Source organism: Podarcis tiliguerta, assembly GCF_965153285.1.
Source record: "Podarcis tiliguerta genome assembly, chromosome: 7".
NCBI lineage: Eukaryota > Metazoa > Chordata > Lepidosauria > Squamata > Lacertidae > Podarcis > Podarcis tiliguerta.
The window spans coordinates 23,537,904-23,562,106 of record NC_139540.1 but is presented as its reverse complement, the minus strand read 5'-3'; the positions used below and the strand labels follow the sequence as shown (position 1 = coordinate 23,562,106).

General features: G+C 38.9%; 1 protein-coding gene across 3 annotated transcripts in view; it reads right to left on the bottom strand.

Moving 5' to 3' along the window:
• The window catches only part of STK3 (serine/threonine kinase 3), a 113,249-nt gene that overhangs the window by 70,180 nt on the left and 18,866 nt on the right, over nt 1-24,203 (bottom strand). For all 3 annotated transcript variants that reach the window (XM_083451215.1, XM_083451216.1, XM_083451217.1), the window contains exons 7-8: nt 3,752-3,889; nt 34-159 (exon numbers count right to left, since the gene is read on the bottom strand). In XM_083451215.1, the coding sequence (XP_083307341.1) occupies nt 34-159; nt 3,752-3,889 (264 nt within the window). The remainder of the gene's footprint in view (nt 1-33; nt 160-3,751; nt 3,890-24,203) is intronic.

Below are 24,203 nucleotides of genomic sequence, written 5' to 3'. Positions count from 1 at the left end.
GGCTATAAAATACACAATTAAATTCTCACACACCGAGTTTTCGTCTTCTTCTTCAAGTTCCCTCTGCTGTTCTTCATGTCTTTTCGCCTTAATTTCCATAGCTTCAGTAATCAAGTCTCTCAGGATTGAAACTGGTTTTGCATTCTTAATAAAAGGATGCTAGAAAATAAAACTATATAGTTATACAAAACGGAGCCCACAGACACTGCACATATAGTATAAATATGGTGTAACATGTTAAAACAACATGTCAATCAACTTCACAGACCAGTGCATGAAAGAACATTTCCCTTTGGACAGCAATTAAAATTTGGAATAAAAGAACATATGATCTGTTTAACCGCTTTGCAGCTAAATAGGATTTTCCATTTTGTTTGTTTAGGTAAACAGCAACCATGAGAAGAATGTTACTACAAATCACAACTGCTTTACAGTTAAGGATATAATTGTCCAAAGGAAATGTGAATTAGGTGGTAAATAAACAAAGAGAAGATAGCCTGACATAGAAAAATAAACTTTTTAATGCATTCAGTTACAGTATTTAATTCATCTTAACAAGCTGACAATGCAAGTTAGTGGCCATAAGCAGAGCAGGCAATATAATGATCCACATAAATTGAATCACTGAGCCACTGAACTGGTTCACACCAGCCATGGTTTGGCTTAGCATTCCATTAAAACCCAGGCTAGTGGCTTGTCTTGCTCCAGGCAAACCATAAGCTGTAACCAAAGTTTGTTCCTGGTTTACCACCTGTGATTTGTCTGGGGAAAACAAACTACAAGTCAAGGTTAAGTTGTGACATTACACCAAACCATGGTTAGCCATGGGTAGCAGAACTGGAGGGAAAGTGCTACAGCCACAATGTGTAATCTGGGAACCTCCATGTTTTATCATTCTTGCTAAGCCACAGTTACATGAGCGCTGGGCCACCTACAATGATGAAATAAAAATGAAGTAAAATTAAAACCCTCAGGCTGTCCAAATGATATTGAAGAAATCAAGAAAACCCACCTATTTTGATATAATTTACACTCCCGTTTAAGAACTGGCATGTATTCTGTCACTAATGTGAATATGGCTGTTTACAGATCACCTGCTTTCCTATTCTTTCTATTAACATTTGTACATTAAAATTCCAACTGGAATTTTAAACCAATTTATCTAACAAAAACCCAAGAGAGAAATTCAGTGTTGCATTATGTCAATTATACCACCCATCAGGGCAAGCATGTCACCTTGCCAGATTGAATGGTCCCCCTCTCCTACCCCCGCACACTGTTCTGGGGTTTTTCCCAACCCCCAACAGCCAATTTCAGGAGCATGCAGAGAGAAGATGGAGGAAGTCCCCTTGTGCTAGTTTCCACTGATGGGACTTTATTAGTGGACTCCTGCCCCATAGGGTTTGGTGCTTGTTTGTTTTCTGGTGTGTGTTTTTTAAAGGAGAAAGCTCATAAATTGTGCTTGATATGTCCTAATAGTCCTTGATATGTCCTAATAGGCTGTGCTCTCAAAAATATATTTTGCTTCGCTATTAAAAGTTGCTAAAAATATTGCTGATTTTTTTTCTTACAAAAGTCAGAGCAAACTCTTTTTGTAACTTCAGCACAGGAACTTCCCACACAATCACATTTTAGTGCAAGTAATGCACCATTATCCATTTTCTGCACAAAGCCTGGATGTCTCTCCTCAAGGCTGTGTTTTTATTGCACAGATATCACCTTATTCCCAGCATCAGATTTGTAAACTATAAAATGAAGTTCTTCTCCCATATCCCATGCCACATAGAACATGGTTCCAGGACTATTGTGGTCACAGGGTGGTAATAAGAGAGATGACCATTTTCAGTGGCGGCATCTCTCCTCTTTTCCCAGGCATTTTTCAACTGCTGGTTTTTATTGCTATGGTTGAAGGGGGGGGTGAATTTTAGCTGAATAATTTATAGCAAGCATGTCTGTGTCGTTGGGAAGAGGATTTGGATCAATGAATTGTGACTTATTTATACATATGATCATTGAGGTTATTTTAATCTGTTTTAGTATTTTAACCTTTGTATGTTTTAAAGTCTAAACCACAGAGACTAGGGCTTGCCAATTGGAAGGTCGGCAGTTCAAATCCCCACGACGGGGTGAGCTCCCGTTGTCTGGTCCCTGCTCCTGCCCACCTAGCAGTTCGAAAGCACGTCAAGTGCAAGTAGATAAATAGGTACCGCTCCGGCAGAAAGGCAAATGGCGTTTCCGTGCGCTGCTCTGGCTCGCCAGAAGCGGCTTAGTCATGCCGGCCACATCATGAGCCAGTGTGGTGTAGTGGTTAAGAGTGGTAGTCTCGTAATCTGGGGAACCGGGTTCGCGTCTCCGCTCCTCCACATGCAGCTGCTGGGTGACCTTGGGCTAGTCACACTTATTTGAAGTCTCTCAGCCCCACTCACCTCACAGAGTGTTTGTTGTGGGGGAGGAAGGGAAAGGAGAATGTTAGCCGCTTTGAGACTCCTTAAAGGGAGTGAAAGGCGGGATATCAAATCCAAACTCTTCTTCTTCTTCTTCTTCTTCTTCACCTGGAAGCTGTCTGTGGACAAATGCCAGCTCCCTCGGCCTATAGAGCAAGATGAGCGTGCAACCCCAGAGTCGTCTGCAACTGGACCTAACGGTCAGAGGTACTTTACCTATGTTTTAAAGTACTGTTGTAATTTTTTCTTGATTATCTTGTTTTATCTTTAAATAAGTTTCTAGTGGATTGTTGTAATTGTGTTTTTAATCTTTTATATGTGATTTTGTGTGTTGGTTTTATTATCTCTCTCACTGTAAATCAACTTGAGACTTCTTGTAGAAGGCAATTAATAACAAAAATAGTAATAATTATGGCTTTCATCTTGTTTTAGCTTTTTATGATTTTACTGTCTGGTTTTACTTATTTTTGCTGCTGCTGCTGCACCACTGTGATAATATTTTTATGATACAATTGTATATAAATATTTTTACAAATAAGTATAAATAAAAAGAAAAACAGTACAGGGATATTAATTCAGTTCCATCTAGAATAAAAAGAGTTACAGCGCTATCCTAACTATATCCTAACCATAAGCAGGGGTTGGATGGCCATCTGTCAGGGATGCTTTAGCTGCAATGCAGGGGGTTGGACCTTGAGGTCCCTTCCAAATCTACAATTCTATGATATCTACCCAGAACTGAATTTAATGAAGCTTACTCCCAGGTAAGCATGGTTACAATTACAGTCTTAATATCCATCTACAAAGCTGCATGAGGACAGGACAGTGTGCTTGCTCCCTGTGCAGAAACAAAGTACTAAAATGAAGTTGGGCCACACTTGGATTTGTATTTTTTCACCCGCTATCACAAAAGAAAAGAACTAAAACCCAAAATTATACTGCAGCAAAAGTATTCAAGAATGATAAAATTAGGAAAGATGGAAAGCAGAGGGTTGGAGAGGACAAGGAGGGAGAAACAGTTCAAATAAAGCAGACTCAGATTTGCTAGCTGATAGAAATGGTTTGGGGAGTTCCAGAATGAAGGCAAGGAAGAATGAAGGAGGCAGCAGCATGCAAAATTCAACAGTGACTAAAACCAATACCAAATTTTTTAAGTTTTTAAGAAAGCTGGGTAAGTGGAAAAGGTTTCCCAGAACTGTCTCTCTGGATCAGGGAATAGCCAATATAGTGCCACCCGGACTCTGTTGGATTACCTCTGCTGGGGGCATAAATCCAAGCTTCCCTAGGGGACACAGCTGAATACTAACCTGCAAAAGTTGGGTTGCAGTTGCTCTCTGCTCAGGATTCTTCACCAAACATTTTTTCACGAAATCAGTGAATTCATCAGACCAAAGCTCTGGCTTCCGGAATGTTGGAGGGGGGTTCGTAGGAATCATAAAAATTGCCTGGTTTTTTTAAGGGTGAAAGAAAAGGTAAGGATATCAGTATTTCAGCAAATTAAAACAACTTTGTTCCTTTTATCTTTATTTTTCAAGCTGAAACTGGAAGGGGGTGAGGGGAGTTTAGCTAGTCTTGAATTTCCAGTATCACCAAGATAAAGGAACCAAATCCATCTGCTACCAATGTAGCTACTTCCCATTACAATTTCCTCTATTTAAACCGTACCTCATTGTGCACATCATTCTTTATTTTATCTATTATTGCTAATCAGTCTCAAGAGAAGATTTTGTATTTCACAGTCTTTTGGCTAAGAAGCAAAAGCACTTCCTGGTTAAGCACATAAAATGTGATCTTGCAGCTATTATATGCCACTTTCATACATACAAAACAGTAAACTGGGTAAATCAAATGGGTAATATTTTAGAGCACATAACAAATCGATTAGGTTTCTGTTAATCTGCCATTGCAATAAAAACCTCACTACATAAAAATAGATAAAGAATGAGAGGTTAATTGTAAGGTAAGCAGGTAAGCTTGGAACCAAACTACATATTAATCAGAATAAAGTGGTATGCCAAGTCCCTCTATCTTACATTATATTGTGGGAGCTCCTTTTGCATGACTCCTTCAGAGGCTAAAAAAGAAGGTAGCACAGGGCCATTTCCCCCACAAGTTTTGTCTTTCCTGGAAACAGAAATAACAATGGGAGGGGAGAAGCCACAACCTGGATTCCTCCAACATATCTAGGGCTCCTCAGTTTATTCCAAAGGCAGAGGAAGGAATTGTGATAATACTGCAGCTTCCACATCACCACCATAATGGGTGTGGGGGAATGGGGGAATGATGCAATAATAAAATGACTGTAATATGCAAAATTGCAGGGTGTGTGCTTTTACTACTTCCCAATGTAAGAATCTCCCAGAAGCTGCCAAACTTTCCTAGAGATAAAGATTTAGCAAAACACTCTCCCTAAAGTGCAAGTTTATTGAACTTCTATGTGGGCATGCATAGAAAACACACATTCACTGCAAAAAAGGGAAAAAGAAAGTACTTATTTGTGAAGTGCACAGTTATGGAACTTTCTCCTATAGTAGGCAGTGACGGTCACCAACTCAGATGACTTTAAAAGAGGATTGGATAAATTCATGGAGGACAGTACTGAAAGCCAGTAGTCATTATGGCTATTGCTCTGACCCCACAGCTGGAGGCAGTAATGCTTCCTAATACCAGCTGCTGGAAACCACAGGAGTGGAGAGGGCTCTTGCGCTTGGATTCCGCTTGCAGGTTTCCCACAGGCATAAGGACTGTCTCTCCCCATATGTACCAACCCAGACTCTGCAATCATCATCTGAGGCCCTTCTTCGTGTGCCACCACCACAAGAGGTCCAGAGGGTGGCAACATGAGAACAGGTCTTTTCTGCAGTGGCTCCCCATTTGTGGAATGCTCTCCCCAGGAAAACTCGCCTGGCACCTTCATTACGTATCTTTAGGTGCCAGGTGAAAACATTTCTCTTGAAGCCAGGCTTTGGGGGGCTCATTAACATTCCATGGCCTTTCAAATGTGTTTGTGGGAGGGGGGTTATTGGATTGTTCTTGTTTTTATTGTGTATTCTATTTTGTGTTCTCATTTTGTATTTTTATCTTGTGAACCACCCTGTGATCTTTGGAGGAAGGGCTATATACAAATTTAATTAATATAGTCATCGTCATCATCTGGTGGGACACTGTGAGAACAGGATGCTGGCCTAGATCTGGCAGGTTCTTCTTGTGTTCTGATGTTACACCCAAAATGTACAAACGTTGTGCACAGTATGTAGCGCAACCCTGAGCCTTAAGCATAACAACTGTGAAAAGGTCTCAGAAAAATTGTGACTATTATAACAGTCACAACATTTTCACAAATGGGAAAAGCTGCCATCAACATAAAATGTAACTCCATTCAAGTATTTATTTTTCATGAATAATTCAGATAAACTATTAACTTGAGAGAAATCTGGCAACAAGCCAAGCTGTCCATCTGGTATAACATAATAATCCCTTCTACAATGATTTTCTTTATCATGTTTAATAAAGATACTCTAATTTAAGGCATAGTATCTTCCAGTCAGAATTTCAGAACGGGCTTAGCAATGATCAACAGATTCATCTTAGAAAGTCTGCAAATCTAAACAAATTGTTTAGCAGCATACTTGAATTTAAAATTAAGGACATGCCAAGATAAAGTATTTGCTTGTGACCTTGACAATAACCAACATTTGAACCTGGAAAGTTGGAAAATTGTCATATAATGTTCAAGTTAGAATGGCAGCTTTGCAGTAGCTTAAAAAAAAACCTAAAGGGGGGAAATGGTCTAACTACTGTTTTCTTTAGTATCATCATCATCACAGAGTCAGCTGAAGTTCCATATAGTAATTAACAGTGACCTATGACACAACGACTCACTATAAAACTTATTATATAAACCACTATATACAGGATAATTAGAGTATATTCCAACCCTTCAGAGTTTATTTCACTTTACAAGGTTGTTTGAGAATCAGCTCCAAAGCAGCTCAGAACCACACTACAAAATTGCTTTGGCCATGTGAAGGAAACAAACATTCATTACAGTTAAATGCTCAATATACATTGCTCAGTTTACTACAGAAGATAGCTGAGTTACTAAGCTCGCACATAAAAGTTGATAAAAACAAATCCCGTTGCTAGACTGGAAGCGGAGTTGGGGCCAAAGCTTTCCTCTCGCCGTAAATAACCAGTGTGGGGTAAGAAGGAAGATTCTGAACAGGAATGCAGCAGGCTCAAAGGATTAAAAAGCCCACCTCTCTCCACACCAGTGATGATCCCACTTATCCCCCAGCCCACATAAAGAGTGTGTGTGTGTGTGTGTGTGTGAGAGAGAGAGAGAGAGAGAGAGAGAGAGAAACACATACAGTGGTACCTCAGGTTAAGTACTTAATTCGTTCCGGAGGTCCGTTCTTAACCTGAAATGGTTCTTAACCTGAAGCACCACTTTAGCTAAGGGGGCCTCCTGCTGCCGCTGCGCTGCCGGAGCATGATTTCTGTTCTCATCCTGAAGCAAAGTTCTTAACCTGAAGCACTATTTCTGGGTTAGCGGAGTGTGTAACCTGAAGCGTATGTAACCTGAAGCGTATGTAACCCGAGGTACCACTGTATATACACACGCTATAAGACGAGGGGCTGTAGCTCTGCATGCAAAATGTCCCAAAATGAATTCCTAGCAATTCCAGATAGGTTGGGGGGGGATCCTTGTATGAAAACATGGGAGAGCTGCTGCCAGTCAATGTACACCAGAGAAAGCTAACACTGTGCCTCCAAATGTTGCTTAACTCCCAACCCCCATTAGCCCGTCAGCATACCCAATTATCGGGGATGATGGGAGTTGTAATCTACCAACATCGAGGTGGATAACTTATTGGCTATCTATGCTGCAGACAGTACTGAAGCAAGAGACATCTCTCAGTCTGGCTCACAAGGCAGCTTCCTTGTACAGTGGTACCTCGGGTTACATACGCTTCAGGTTACAGACTCCGCTAACCCAGAAATAGTACCTCGGGTTAAGAACTTTGCTTCAGGATGAGAACAGAAATCGTGCTCTGGCGGCGCGGCAGCAGCAAGAGGCCCCATTAGCTAAAGTGGTGCTTCAGGTTAAGAACAGTTTCAGGTTAAGAATGGACCTCCGGAATGAATTAAGTACTTAACCCGTGGTACCACTGTACATCTCTTTTGACCCTTAGCAACCTGGCCATCCCAACAAGTGTGGAACATGTATTATGTGGCACCTGTGACAGCAAGAGTTCTGCCAATCAAAGTGGCTGAAAGGGCTTATATAGGGTAAGTAAGGCAATCTCATATGTTAAACTGGTCCCAAGTTGTTATGGCCTTTATATACTAATAGTAACACCTTGAACTTGGCCCGGTAGTAAATCGGCAACCACTGCAGATCTCTGAGAACAGGTGTTATATGCTGACAAGGCCTCACTCCTATCATTGCACCAGTAGTTTAGCTGTCCATAATTTGCACCCATAAACTGCAAATACTCTTAAAATTATGACCTTTGGATATTATTTAATGCAAACTATGATAGGATGGTACAGCAGAAAATGTCACAGGAGGAGGAAAAAGATAAGGGAACAATTGTCACATGATTAAGAGCAAAGATTACCAAAGGATAGGCATTTTATCTTCAACTACAAGATTATTCTGCAGTTTTGCACATGCTATGATAACAATTCAAGAGGTCAAATGTGTAAAAGTAGCTTTCTAGCACTTTTCAAGCACGATACTTTCAAAGAAGCTCAATTTGATTAACTTTAGTTATACATGCTAGCCACAATGGACATGTTCTACGTCTGTGTGCTAATTGTTGGTAATTACCTGAGACCACAGGATATAGGGTGGTATATAAATTCTAACAACAACAACAAGTGGGGAGAGTGTAAGATGCACTCAGGTACATATTGCAGATGTCCTATAGAAATCTGGTTGGCCACTATGAGAACAGGATGCTAGACTACATGGGCCTCTGGTGTGAGCCAGAACGACTTTTTTAAAGTTTACACTAATGAAGCTGTCTAGAGACGGGTTTGAATCAAACTATATGTGAAGGCAAAAGAGCCATTCTCTGAGAATGGATTTCCCCTGATCATATGTAAAGCAGAGGGTAAGAGTACAGAAAGGGCTCACAGGTTGAGGGTGTTGAATTTTTGCCACTTTTTCATATCTGGCTCACTCACCTGCCCAACCCCTGGGACATCTATTCTGCAACTAGACTCCAATACCAGAAATGAGCCTGCAATAAAGGAAGTGCTATGGGGAAGAACAGTGTGTGGGGTCTGTCACAATCACACATTGTCTGGCCCACAGTTTCTGCATTATTTCTTGCATATCAAGAACAACAGTTTTCTTTTCTCTCTCTTTTATTCTTAACTGAATGATCTAGCTTCCATAACTACAAATAGAAACCTAAGCACCTGTGTGTAAATATTCCCCATGTGATCTTTAATAACGCCTAAACAAGCCTGTCGCATGTTGGCTACAACACACAAAAGAAATCTCACTGATCTCCCTAGGGATCAGTGTACTTAACTTTTTGTGGATTGTACATGGATCAATTGCTATTAGTGGGTTTCAAATAATTACAGAATTACAACATTCTATCCCGGATCTCTGCAGAGATTCCCTGCACCAGTGACTGTTCAGGCTTCATATAACCAGAACTATAGAACCAAAAAGCCAGAAAAAGACACTGTTTCCCTATCTCTTCTGCCCCTACCTTCTTCTGGCAAAGTCAATATAAACTGCACATGAAGATAAAACATGCCACTTGTATTTGTACTAGTCTTCTTAAAACTACTAACAGTATTCACCTGGCTCTGGTCTAATTTATCTCTCAAATTGACCATTTCTTGATCACCTGCCTATCGCTCCTAGGGGGGGCACTGCCTAGGACTGAGCCTCTTGCATAGGTAACAGACCCTTCTTGCAGGTGTTTGCCACACTCCAACCTACAAGTCCCTTTTTAAAAAGGATTAAATTGGCTAAAATAACCCTATACTGATGTGAGACAGTCAAGTAAGTTTGAGGGAGGAAATGTTTTTTTCCAATAGTGAAGAATAAAAAGTAAAAATTTAGTATTTTAAAGAGTCCAAAACAGGTAAAACAGATGTCTAAACCTGTTTCATATCTCAGATTTTATTTATCAAACAGGGAATTTTTTCCAACTTTCTCCTTTCCTGTATGAGACCCAAACTATGTGATATTTTGTTTGTGTTACAATTATACTAATTCAATGCAGGTCATTTGCTTTTTACTGAGTCCAGATGACATTTAGTAAACTAAACATGGAACAATTAGCTTTGAAAAAGTAAGGATTGCAATTGCCGTTGGGTAGGTCATACAGTGGCTACAGAACACTTGCCTTGGAGAACACCAAAACAGAAGAATTAAGAGCAACTAATATTTCTGCATTGTTTTCCTGTTTCTCATCTTCAAACTGACATTTAAACTGAAATTGCTTAATCGCTTGACAGGCAAGAACAGTAGCTTTATACAATATTTTCTTTTATATATCTTGGCTTAAACATGGATTGTTGGTACCTCTAGGACACGAATAATGTAATTTGCACTTCTGTTTAAATGTCAGGTGACTACCTAATTTTCAAGCTACTCTAATAAAAGGGGGGGTCAGATTCAGTGACCATTAAGAACAACAATAGTCTAAAGCTTGCGCCCTGCTTTTCCAATAACATTTGTACTTTTAAGTCAACCTAAACAACTGTATTAAATAATTAGGAATCTAGTCAGTTTTACTGACATCACTGGCTATCAACGTGGGAGGGTGATATTCAAGCTTATAAGCTTTGAATGAAATGATGTAAGTAGCCTGGAAGTTGAAACTTAAAATAACACCAGCAAAGGCTAGCACGCTAGCTTAGGAGGCACACAGAAGGTTGGGTGACACACCGTTCTGTCTGCTGCCATTCTTCCCACATCTGCTGTCTGAGGCAGCTGCCTCACTTTACCTAACAGTAAGGTAAGGCACTTTGAGGCAGCAGCAGTAATCATAATTTTACATATAATCTAAAGTAACTCTTGGTCATTCAAATAAAAATTGGTCAGCTGTGAAGGAAGATAGTCACAGCGTATTTTGATTTGAATACACAAATCAACTTTCAGGTTGTGCTACAATTACAATTACAATTACATATATAATCTTGCAGGAAAGCATCAACACAGATAGCAACTATTTGGAAACAATTAAGAAGCATGTTCTTGACCAAGAAGCCTTCCTGCTGACCAACACCTTTACATACCAACTTAAGATCCAGGTAAAGAGCTATCTACTCTAAATAAGTTTAGCAAAAATCACCTAGTCTCCATTACTTTCCAAATATATATTTAACCAGTACAAAGTCTTTTCACTTCTGAAAAAAAGTTAGAAAAACCACTCTTATCTTTATAATCAAACACAATAGGAAATAGTGTGTTTTATATAAACACCAATTTCTTAAGAACAACTGTTTCAGCATCCTGCAAGTCTTGTGCCAGCTTTTGAATAAGGTTGAAGCCATCCAAGTTCAGAAATAAGACTTTCACTATCAAACAACATACGCAGTATAGCAAAGAATTTTAAATCTAGAGCCACCCATCATATGCAGTTTTTAAAAATGTGTTAAATACAAATCTATATCACAGAAAGAAGATTTCAAAATGTGTTTAACTGAACTCCCTCAGCAAAGTTGCATTAAATTATAAATTGAATAAAATTAAATTTAACCTTAATGCTAAATTCAAGGAGCACTCATTTTACAATTCTGCTGGTTATATTTCAGTATGTCTTACTGGCAGATCTCTGCCATTTGGACTTAATAACATCTCATAAATGATCCTCAAAAAAGGAAGGAAAAGACATCTTTAGTTGACTGTCATTGAAATGGTTATTTAAACCTAAGCAATCACACAGTTCTTTCAAATTCTTATCATATTACCAAAATTTCATCAGAAGCATATGTTAGCAGCACAATTTAGCTAGAATTATTGAACAACTTTTCTTTCACTTTCATAACAAATTAGGCAATGCATAGTTGATGCATCTGAAAAAAGTTACAGAATCACAGCCGTAAGGCAAAGCACTGGGTGTCATAATCTAAACCATCTCTGGCTAAAATTCAAAGGGAAAGAAAATCAACATATTACTTCGTACACTAAATTACTTTTATTGATTATCTTCTTTATTTGCTAATCCCCAATGGGAAACCATAGGCTGCCATTGAAGCATTAAAAGCTTAAAGGAATTCTGAAAATCTAATGCAAGACTCAGTAAGATTCATAAGCAAAGGGAAAACCAGAATCTACATAGCAGCTCAGTTTACACACAGTGTTAACCCAAACCGTGGGTAAATGTGAATGTGTCAATGTACAGGTACTCTCAGCAAAAAAAAAAAAAAAAATCACAGCCACTTCACTCTTCTCTGCTGCTGTTGTACCACCCAGAATTAAGCCATGGCTTAATGTGCCACAAGAACACTGAGTATGTTGTTATTCCATTAAATTTCAAAGCAAAGCTTATGGGTCAACCAAGAAATTCCAACACCCATCATATGACACCTTGTATACACACAAATAAATGCAATGCCTGACCAGACCAGAGACAAAATGAATACAAGTTTTGATTTAGATGCCTGAACACCACTTTACCACCTCAGCAAGGGAATTTTGTAACTGATGCAAAGCTTTGAAGAGGCTTGCAGCACTCTTAACAACTCTCATAATTAACCCAAAGTAGAAGCAGATACTATATGTATGTTGCAATGAGATGCTGATCAGTTTGAAACAAATGGGTATACTTTTCAAGTTAAGGCATCCTACAGAAAACATAACTTTCTATCAAAATACAAGAGCAGTCTCTCATACAAATGTGGTTTTAAGACTAGTATCAAATTTATGTTTTGAGAATGTGATTATGCTTGAAGGTAGGTGCAACATTCCCCATAGAAAACCTTTTTATGTGTGTCCAGTGCAAAAATTATGGGCAATTAGTATTGCTACTGCTAAAACCCTGCTTTTCAAAGCAAAAGCCTTACAATATAAATAAAATAAATGCAGACCTACTACAAGCTAAGAGCATAACCCAGCCAAATGTTGGCTGGATGACACACAATATGAGATCTAGTTGGAGAAACTATTTGAATTGTTTTGCTTGTTTCCAACAGATAAAATTAGATATATAATATAATTAGGTGGGCCTGGCTATCAATGCATTTATTTACCATTTAATATTTCTAAACTTTCCCCATTGCAAAGGAAAACAAATGCTACAAAAATGTAACAGCAGCAGATACAATGTGACATACTTTACCAATATTTTATTTAATGCAAAATAACCTGCTAGAAATTTTTTAGACACTGATGCAGCACAAACTCTGCTCCAAGTACTACACATCAGAAATAGACCATTAGGATATCAGCAGAATTCAGAAAGGTGGTCAAACCACTCTTTGTGACATAGGAACCTTTTATTCAGAGTTAGGGCTAGCAACTGGAAAAACAACTCCGTGGCAGTATCTTCCTTTGTCTCGAAATTAGAAAATGGGTAGAAAAAAATTGGAAAACACTGGCTGCCAGTTTACTACCGTGCTGAGTTCAATGTGGTATTATTGAATTAGGACCAGTTTACTTAAGGGATCACCTTAAGCCAACATGCTGACTCGATCACTTAAATCTGCAGAACTGGCACTTCTATAAGTGCCACACATTGTCCATCCCGCAATTTGGAACTCTCTACCTATTTACATTAGGGAGGCACCACAACTGTATTCCTTTGTAGTCCTTTATTGATGTTTCTATGGATACTTTTTGCTGATTTTATTCTTCTGTGTTATATACTGCCTTGACATGTTCTTTTACGAAAGTGTGGGTTATAAATATGCAAATAAACAAAATAGATGCCTGCTGAAAACTTTTGCTCTTTTGCTGCAAGTATCCAGACTATTTGGTTGCATCAGTCTTTAAATTCGCTTCAGGTGTTTTATTGTTTTTATCAGTTTTTAAATGTTCTAAGTATGTGGGGGTTTTTTATTCTTAATTGTATTTTTATCACCAAGTACTTACTGCCCTGGGCTCCCTTAGGACAGAGGGCAGGATATGAATTAAATAAATAAATTATGTAGCCAAGCAAGACCATATGCCCTCTGCCTTCAATATGCAGATTGTAGGGGCTGGATCGTGCCCAAAATTCTACTGGGCCAGGCTTCCCCAACATGGTGCCTTCCAGTTGTTTTAGACTGTAACTCTCACCAGCCCCATCTGGCATGACCAAGGGTCAGGAATTGTAATAGGTAACATCTGGAGTGCACCAGGACAGGGAAGGCTGTTCTGGGCCAAGTAATGCCTGAAAATACTTGCTCCTTAATATAACTGGGTAGCCTGGAACAAAACTGGAGAGCAAAAATGGCCCTGAGCCAGGCGCAGCAAGTGTTTTACACATGATGGAATCAGAGCAGATCTGCTCCAGACCAAGCAAGGGAGTAGCTAACTTGGCTGATTTGGGAAAGTAGCAAGAGCAAATTACATTAGCAGAGAACTATTCTTCCCAAAGGGAAGGGAAAAACCCAACACATACTATATAAGAGATCAGTTCACCCATGACTGCTATTTTTTAAGGGACAATTCTGGTGTTATTTAATACTGCAGAAGAGTAATTATTATTTTTAAAAGGAATAATCCCCTGTCCAATTTCCCTTTGGCCACCAGCATACACTTAGATACCATTTTTAAGGAGGGGAAGCATATGCTATACAAAATCCGTGTGGCCTTTAAGACAACGTGGCATTTTCCATTTTACTAGTTTATCACCGTCGTTGCAAAGAGAATTCTTCAACAACAACAACAAAAATGGTACCTGGAATGGCAGCCAAGGTTTTCCAGGTTTTACTGTCCTTCCCTGCCCCTGCCTTTTCTAACATACCACCCAAAAAACAAAGCTAGGGACTCATAATGCTTAAAATTCCATACACATCTTTAAACATTTTAACCCATGCTCATAGTCAATGTAAACTTACTGACACTGTCAAAAAGGCACAAGAGCAAAACTCTGGAGGTAACATTTGTGTTGGCTCTCTCTCTTTCCCATGGGAACCTCAATAATGAAAACTAACTCACATCTGGAAGCAACCTTGGATTCATACAATGTTAAAAATAGACCATGCAAGCTAAAAATATGAACTTTTAGGTCTATTTCTCAGGACAAGAGCTGCTTATTGCTTTAAAACACACATTCTTACTTCTTGCCTTGTAAAATGTAAATCATAGTTTAATTCTCTTTTCATTTAGAGTGCTAAACATGAAGACAATTTTAAGATTAATCTGTGTTTAAAAAAAATTGCAAATTATGCACCACAAAGTCTTGCTCTACAGCTATGTCACAAACTATAACAGATGTGTTATACCTCTGTTTAAATATTTAGTCAGCAAACTAAAGGAATAAAAAGAAAAGGCCAGAGTGATTTCATCCTTTGCTTAAACCAGGGTGGTCTGCTGGTAACTTTTGGTACCAGTGGTGTTGCTGGGGGAACAAAAATGAAACCAGGTGCCATCAAATTCAAATTAAAGATTTTGTGTTCTTTTAAACAATCCTAAACCAAGTTTCCATAAACTCCTTAACTGATACTACTACAAAATTTGACTATTTTATAACAAGAAAGGAATGATAAGTTATCCTTAGACCATCAAATTCTAGCTACAACAAATTTAGATTGATTGGCACCTCTTTTTAAATAAGACTCTTACATTTAATATGCATCATATCCAACAAAACATAACTTGGAATTATGTTGTCTTTGAATGAGCACAGACATTACATGTGTACAAATTTTAAATAGACTTTATCCCAGTCTTATATTTTAACCAACTTGCAGTCCAAATAACCTTAACATTTCAGAAAAGTCAATCATTATATTAAGTTTCGTAAAGAAAATGTGGTATGGAAGCTTTAGATACTCTTTTGACTATAGTTTTTTCTCCTTTGAAATTTTACAATCTTAGGGGGTAAATAAGTGTACTGCTACATTTTAAAAGCATAGTGTTTTGAATGTGGATGTTTGCTAGTCAAGTCTCTGTACTTTGCTTTCCCAAATAATCAGTTATTCTGACAGAAATACTTAAAATGCATAATGAAAACACTGAAGAATCTCACTTTTGATCTACGTTTTCTATGATATTGACCACAGAAATCTCGGCACTCTATCTCCTAACAATGAAATGCCATATTGTTCAACAGAGTTCATATAACAAGAGTACCTGGGCAATTCATAGAATCATAGAATTGGAAGAGACCACAAGGGCCATCGAGTCCAACCCCCTGCCAAGCAGGAAACACCATCAGAGCACTCCTGACATATGGTTGTCAAGCCTCTGCTTAAAGACCTCCAAAGAAGGAGACTCCACCACACTCCTTGGCAGCAAATTCCACTATGGAACAGCTCTTACTGTCAGGAAGTTCTTCCTAATGTTTAGGTGGAATATTCTTTCTTGTAGTTTGGATCAATTGTAGTTTGGATCAATTGTGAATCAATGAAAGGTTATTAACAAAACACATATATAAAAGGTTACAGAGAGTAAATACACATAAACACTAGCTGGGAGAGCAATCCTATAAACAAGAAGATGGCATAAAGCAAGCCAAGGTAAGCTGGCATAAATTTACAGTGGATCCAAACCAAATTCAGGAGGATAGAGGGAAATCAAGCCTTTAAAAATAATGTTCTGCGCTGGATTGTCAGGTGACATAATCAAGCTTAGCATCCAACCACTCTGGTCCCCCATGCCACACCCCTGGAATGCCCCTTTTGCTGGCTGGGCAAGTTGTGCCAGCATATCATTGGCTGAGCCACAGTTAAGAGACTTAACACCAGCTGAGTCAGGAATCATCTGGCTAAGCTGGAGATCAGCTGCATTCTAAGCTGCTCATCCTGGTGAATCTTGCCATAGGATTTCACAGTCTATCACAGAACAGTCTACTCCAGAACAATAGGCAGCAGAGTCCTCAACTGTGAGTTGAAAGAGGGGCAAACAGCTGATTCACACATGTATATATGTGCATGCACACCTGCTGTTTCTTAATGATCTTCAGAGAATTCCGTGTTCCATGTTGGTCCCTTTCCATGAAAATAATAAAAGATCTTGTGCCATCTTAAAGACCAACACATTTATTACAGCATAACTGTTTTGTGGACTCAAGCCCACTTTGTCAGATGAATGAAGTGGAAACTTAGCTGGCATGTACGTAAAGGAGAAACTTGTAAAGGTGCAAGTATACTGGCAATGAGATGCAAAAACTGAAGTCAGTGATTATTACAGCTGAAACTTATGTTAAATATCACATCTTTTATGGTCTCAGATTAGCAATAATTTATTCAGCTGAGTAAACTGCCATGTTGCAATGAGCAAAGTGTGCTTGAGTCCACAAATGCTTATGCTATTATAAATATTTTAGCCTTTAAGGTGCCACAATGGCTAAATGTTTCAGCCAACAGGGGTGATATAGAATCTTTATCTGTAGTGTTTTTTTGCAATGACTATTTTACAATTGCAAGTAATAATAGGATAGGGAGGGGTCTCTACTGACTACTGACGGAAACAGAATGAACTGCATCTTTGCGCCAGAAATCAAGGAAAGCAACCCACCTTTCAATCATCTTAAAGGCATGCCAATCACACCAGAAGAAGAAGAAATTGAAATGCAAGTTAATGGGACTCCCTATCAGTACTGCAGGGTGAGCAATGGACTGTTTGCTTTCTTGATTTTCCAGTTGGCCTCCAACCCCCAGCCCAGTCAGATTTTCTGCACCATCAGGAGTTCCCAAGATTACAGATTACCTTGAAGGTGTAAGCAAGCAGGCAAGGACATCTGCTATAGCCTTACCAATCCATGAGATCAAAAAGTTACACTTTGTAAATGGCCAAGCTGAAGAGCACAATGTGGCAGAAGATCCTGGTCACAAGCACCTGTGGCCCATTTTGACCTTCATGTTGCAGAAGAGTTTTGTCTTGCACTTTGATCCAAAGGGAGACTTAACTCTTTCTCATTACAAGCAATTATGCTCTGTAGCAGTTTTAAATTCTTTCAGCTTGTTCAGAGTTTTATTTATAACTTTTCTCCTGGGAAAAGGAAACTAGTGCATTACCATACAATAATAATTCACAATGAGCAAGATTTGTTGAATACTTTAACCACAATGACTGTTCCATCAAATATATCTTCAACAAAGCTTAAAAGTTGTAGGTCCTGATCCAATGTGTATAGAAGACCAAAGCAGACATCTATCGACATCAATGGAGGTTGAATAAGCTCTTAACTATTGCTGCAGTGCCTTTGAAATTAATATTCCCATCTCAAACAATTTCCTATTAAAACATCCTGAAAATAAATGAATAGAACCATGGAACTGCTCTTTTTTCAGATTAGCACTTGTAAGTATTTGAATTATGTAACAAAAATATACAGCATCACATGAAACTAACCAACATCATACTTCCTTTACAGTTATTTTAGTTAAGGTTTCAAGTTAACTCACTGGCGTGTAATTATGAAATTATTGTTCTGATCCTCTGCTTACTTTGAAAGTGATTAATCAAAGTCAGAGAAAGCCAACCATCAAGTCAAGTATGTTTCAAATTTCCTATTCAAGGATAAAACTAAAAAGATGAGCTAATTTTACTTTAATTAAATCCTCATTTAGATGTCTGAAATAAATGTTTTCTATTTAAGTTTCAATTAGACTCAAGCTGTAGTCCAAATTTCATATATTCTTTCCTTCTGCTACTTTATTACACATTCCCAATTAAGTTTTCCTACTTATGCACTCAACGACATAAAAGGTTTAAAATATTTTTCCTTGACTTTGTAACAATACAGAAACACATTTTGAAATCCTGCAATAAGGTCTTTTTTCTATTCTACTCACTACCTGTGGATGGTTGCATGAAGTCTCCTCTAAAGGAATTCAATGGGAAATTCCTGCCCATAGTCTGTCATACCCTAGTTCAGCCTAGCAGGCACTTCCCCACTATGGACAGGAAATGGGGAGGGGAGCATAGTAGTGAATGGAACCCCAAACAAATCAAGAGTTACAGATTCAGGAGAGAAAATGGTCACTTGTTGGTAAGTCTGATTTTTCAGAACAATCTTCCTTGAAGGTGTTACAAGTATAATACACTAGTATAATACACTAGAGAAAGACTGCACTTTAGAGAATGGGATTCTTTCATCCTTTTTCCAGTGTCATTTGTTAAAAGAAAAAAACACTCTGCATGGAATCTGGGAGAAAGACCATGGGTGAAAAAAACATAATCTCGTGTTAAACAATTTCTGCAAAACTGTAGAAAAAGAAATGTTGGAACATTAATATGGGAATGTTCACTATACTTACTAGACTACAAGCACAAACTGTATGTCTGTATTGGCCCAATTGGCTAGTTGTATTAAGCCAGGGGTAGGCAACCTAAGGCCAGGGGGCCAGATGTGGCCCAATCGCCATCTCAATCCGTCCCACAGACGGTCCGGGAATCAGCGTGTTTTTACATGAGTAGAATGTGTGCTTTTATTTAAAAGCTTTTATTTATGCATCTCTGGGTTATTTGTGGGGCATAGGAATTCGTTCATATTTCCCCCCCCCCAAAAAAAAAATATATAGTCCAGCCCACCCCATGGTCTGAGGGGCGGTGGACCAGCCCACGGCTGGAAAAGGTTGCTGACCCCTGTATTAAGCAATAGATAAAAACAGTGATTTAATGTGAATGAAAAGTTCTTGCTCTGCTATTCTCCCACTTCTGCTGCTGCTGCACTGCCAGGAAACAAGCCAGCATCTGGCTTGCTGGGATGTTCAAACCCAGGCTTGTGATTTGTTTCTCTCCAAACAAACCATGAACAGCAAGCCAAGAGCAAACCTTGGTTTCTGCTCATAATTTGTTGGGGTTTGTTCTTCAGTGCCATGGCAATTGCCTGTGTTGCACCTTCTTGTAAGCTGTCTACTTACATATATCAGGCACCTACTCTTTGGAATTCTTTTCCTTTAAAAATCAAACAGGTGCTTTTTCTGTTCTTTTTGTCACCTACTGAAGGCCTTTATCTTCCATCAAGCTTCAGGGGGTCTTTCCCAGCCAGAAGTGAGACATTTATTTATATAGAATAGAATAGAATAGAATAGAATAGAATAGAATAGAATAGAATAGAATGTTGAATTTTGTAACATGGTGGTAACTGTTCCTAATCAATTCAGCAACACTTACATCTCACACCAGCTCATGGGCACCACTTAACATTAAGTCCAGGGTTGCTGCCTTTGGTCGGTTCCATGCCCAGCTTTTCGTGGGCACAGTCATTTAGGGTTTCAAGACATGTTACCTCTTTGTCACAATTGGAAGATATACCCAACTAGCCTATGTGAGGGTAACTGAAGGCACTCATAACCAAGAAACTTTCTCCTTTGGATGCCTGCTTTATTTTGTTCTTCATCTCAAGAACACCCTGGATGTTTTGGCCAGAGGGGCAATAGTGTATCACCAATACAAAATTACTTTGGGGACCTGGTATTGCCACTAACAGTGTTTCCATGGAGGAGTATGCCCTGTTTGGGATTTCTAGCTACTTGGGCTGTGCACTCTATAATGTAGAGTTGCACACCACCTCCAGAGTACATTCTTCTCTATATTTCCTATAGAGTTTGCATCCAGAGATAACTGTGTCCAACTTAATTTCTCCATTCCACCAGGTTTCCATTATGCTCACTATATATCCGCACTCCAGCTTACCCATCTTGGTATGAAAGCTTCTAGTGTTAGTATATCAACAGCCTCTAATCAAGGGAATGTGGCCATGAGAGAAGAACATTTGTCCACCCTTGTTTTAGGCAATCATGTAACAGACATGATCCAAAACCACCTTGGGGATGTTGAAGTGTATTTAGTTGCCAGGTGCTGTCTTGCTTGTTGAAAAAAGGAAAGGGTAACATTCAATGGCTAATAATGTTCAAAGTAAAAAAAAAAAAAAATGTTAACTTTTCAGTTTATACAGACACTGATCCCCAGCAGAATGCCCAAATCTAGACTAAGGCTATATGGCAATATAAACAGCATCAAGAGTTCTGTGGCAAAAGGCAGCTGCTTGTAAGATACATTGGAAAGAAACTGATCACAAGCAGATTAGTCCATGGTGGCAGTCACACAAGCTAAGCAGGAGGTATGGATAATCTGGGTAAGTGCCATGGAAAAATAAATATCATGATTGGACTTAAGGCAAATGGAAACATTTCAAATTGGCTTCCTACGGTATTTTGTGGAACATATGATGTCCACATGTCCATTACCAACAACTTCAGCATAGAAAACAATAAAGGCAAACGCTGGATATGTTTTCAAGAGCTTACATTACTAGCCTCTCCCAAGACAAAACAGCATAAATTAGAAGGGGGGGGACAAATTTGCAATGCTAGATTGCTTATACAAAAGGTTGGCAATGTTTTCTTGGAGTGCCACCAGGGCTGAAGCCTTCTTGGAAAGCTTATGTGGGTGTATTCTAAAGGATAAAGGAAGGAAAAGGAAAGTAAGCCCAGGGTTAGGTTCCAGCTGGGCTTCAGAGGCCTCCACGGTGTTCCTCACTTTCCAAAAGATTTGTTGGGTGACACTAGGTAAAGCACAAATGCTCTAGACAATATATGTGAAGTACCTACTTCAAAGTATAAGATATACAGATATAATTATCTTGGGGCCATATACATAGAATCACCAAGGCTTCAAAAGAGGATTTAGAGATCATGTTTTATATTTTTATTGCAAATTTGTCTATCAGATCTAATCCCCCAAACCATGAAAAGCAAGTACTCATCATGAAAAGGCATAAACTATAAGAAAAGTGAGAGCTAAGTAAAATACTAAGGAAGCAGTTCTGGGTGTAGAAACATAGAACTGGCCGAAGCACTGAAGAAGAGTAGGAAGGGGGTTCAATTTTAAAAGCAAAATGTGGGTACTGCAGAAAGAGTGAACTGACTGTGGAAATGTTGGAAGTTTTTTCGCTCTATCACAAGTTTTGACACAGTGGACATTTCCACATACTACAAGTCACAGAACCATACAATTGGAGGGAGGCATTGGAGGCCATCCAACAGCCTGCTTGATACTAGAAATTCAGAGCTAGAGAGCATCCCCAACAGAAGGCTGTCTAACTTCAGCCTGAAGACCTCCAGTGAAGGATAACCCAACAGTCCTTTAGGTAACTGGTTACACTGTTGAGCTGATATAACTACAAAGAAGTTCTCCCAATATTCATTCATTCATTCATCCTGCCCTTCCTCTCAAAGAAGCCCAGTGTGGCAAACACATCAATATATATTTAAGTATTCTAAAAAGAGTTTAAAACATTATCTCAATCAGTGATCTGAGGTTTGCCAGGAACAGTGTATTTCAGACATCAAGTGCCTAGGGTAAACAGGAATGTTTTTTAATTCCTCTTGAAAGTTAATGAAGAGGGAGACAGAAACACCTCACCAAGGATGGCATTCTGTGAATGGGGAACTGCCACTGAAAAGGCCCTGTCACAGGTCAATTCCAACTGGGCAGCCCCCATTGGTGACAGCACCAACAATATTCAACCAATGTAATTAAAGCAATCCAAGTTGGCAGCTATCAAGAATAAGACAAATTCTTAGACTATAAAGCTGTCAACAGCTACTAGACACAATGGTTATGTTCTCCCCTCCACTGTATATGTGTATGTCTGAATACCAGTTTCTCAGAATAACAAACATAGAGAGTGCTATGGCACTCAGGTCCTGCTTGTGGGCTTCTCATAAGCATGTGGTTGGCCAGTGTGAGAGCAGGATGCTGACCTAAATGGCCCTTTGATCTGATCCAACAGGCTCTTCTTATGAAACGGACCGTCTTGTAACTGAAGTCTTGATAGATCTAGTTTTGCCCTATAAGGCAGCAGAGAATGAGACTTTGCCCTCTTCTGTGTGAGAGGCCTTCAGATATATGAAAATAACCGTCTTCTCCAGGCTAAAAAGATCCTTCAGTCTTTCCTCACAGAGTTTGTTTTCCATACTGCAGACCATCTTCATTGTCCTGCTCTGACCCATTCCTATTAATCTATAATTTTATTAAAGTGTAGGGACCAGAACTCATAACACTATCTCAAATTTAATAGCACAAATTTACCCTGCCCTATTTCATTGGCTATGATTTGCGGGAGCAGGGGAAATTGCAGTCTGGTGATGTCAAGCTGTATGTTTGGTCATACTAAACCATGCTGATGAACCTGTGAGGCTCTTCAGATGCTGTTGAGCTCCCAAACAGCATGGCCAATGGACAAGAACGATGTAAACCATAGTCCAACCATATCTGGAAGGCCGCAAGTTCCCTACCCCTGTACAAGAGATGCTGGTTTTTGGTGGCAGCCCACCACATAGAGTTGCCACAATACTGGAACAGAAACATTTATACAATGTCCCCATTATAGCCATCTTTCATATTTCAATCTGCTTCACCATTACTTCAACTCTGATATATGAACAGGAACTCTGAAGCACTTCCACTAGAGATTGCAATCTACTACTTACACCAAGTAAATCTTTTCCCCTTTGAGACTTCCTGCCACAAAAAGTTGATACTTTAAAGGTTTTAAACATCTAAAAAGAACATTCACTGATGCCAACAAAGCAGGTGGCCCTTACATCTGACATTCCTAAAACTACTAGTAACATTAGATCAAGTGTGGAAAGTAGCCCCAGGCATACTGCACAGATTTTAAAATATAGTAAATAGCCTACTGCATTGGCTGATTGTCAACACCTTTCCAACCGCAGCAAGAATGGGTTGGTTTTTGACAAAGATCTGATATATATTCCCAAATACTGAGCCCTAAAGTACTTTTATTGCCATCTTTCAACCTGAAATCCTTTCCTTACCTTCGCACTCTCACAAGATTTAGTACAACTCCTTGAGTAGCTAGTGTGTGGTTAGGGAGAGGAAGCTATGCTTGTTTGCTTGGAATCTGCCATTTCCGCCCCTGCCAAAACACTTGTTTAAAAAGTCATGTAATATCTCTATTAGATTGTAAATGCAATTGACAAGGAAATGGCCTACTGGCAATGCATTACCTTTGTGGCAGTGCCAACCAGCCTACAGCAAAATAGCATAAGGAATAACTTCAGCATGCATTCCCAAGTAACAAAACAGTGTTTTACATAAATACCACAGAATCTAAGCAAGATCCAGAAAAAGCAATGAAAATTTGCCCGAGCTTTCATGCTTGCCTATATCAATTGAATGTCTTAACGAAAACAAAATAGAAAAGCATCTACATATGTCCAGGAATCTTGTGAAGTTGGATCATATAACACTGGGAAAACTATCACAACTGAAATCTGTGTATTTCTTCTCAACCACTGTAACAACTCCCTAATAAAAATTAAGAAGAACTGTAGGGTATCAAATATACAAAAGAGTATTAACTGCTTACAAGCCCTTAAAAACCAGAACACAAATTATTAACAAGAACATGTGCACCATGTAAGCCAGAATTGTTATTTTTAAAATGAATTTGCCCTTTTGATTTAATACGACTGATTACAAGCATTACAAATATTCACGTTCTGTCAAGTTAAAACACTAACCCTTAGTTTAAAAGCAGCTATTATGCTTAGAAAATATTCTCCAATAATTTAAGCTCCTACCTTTCATTACCAAGTGCAACTACAAGCAATTATGTCAAAGTTATCCCAGATGTAAAGAGGATGATATCATTA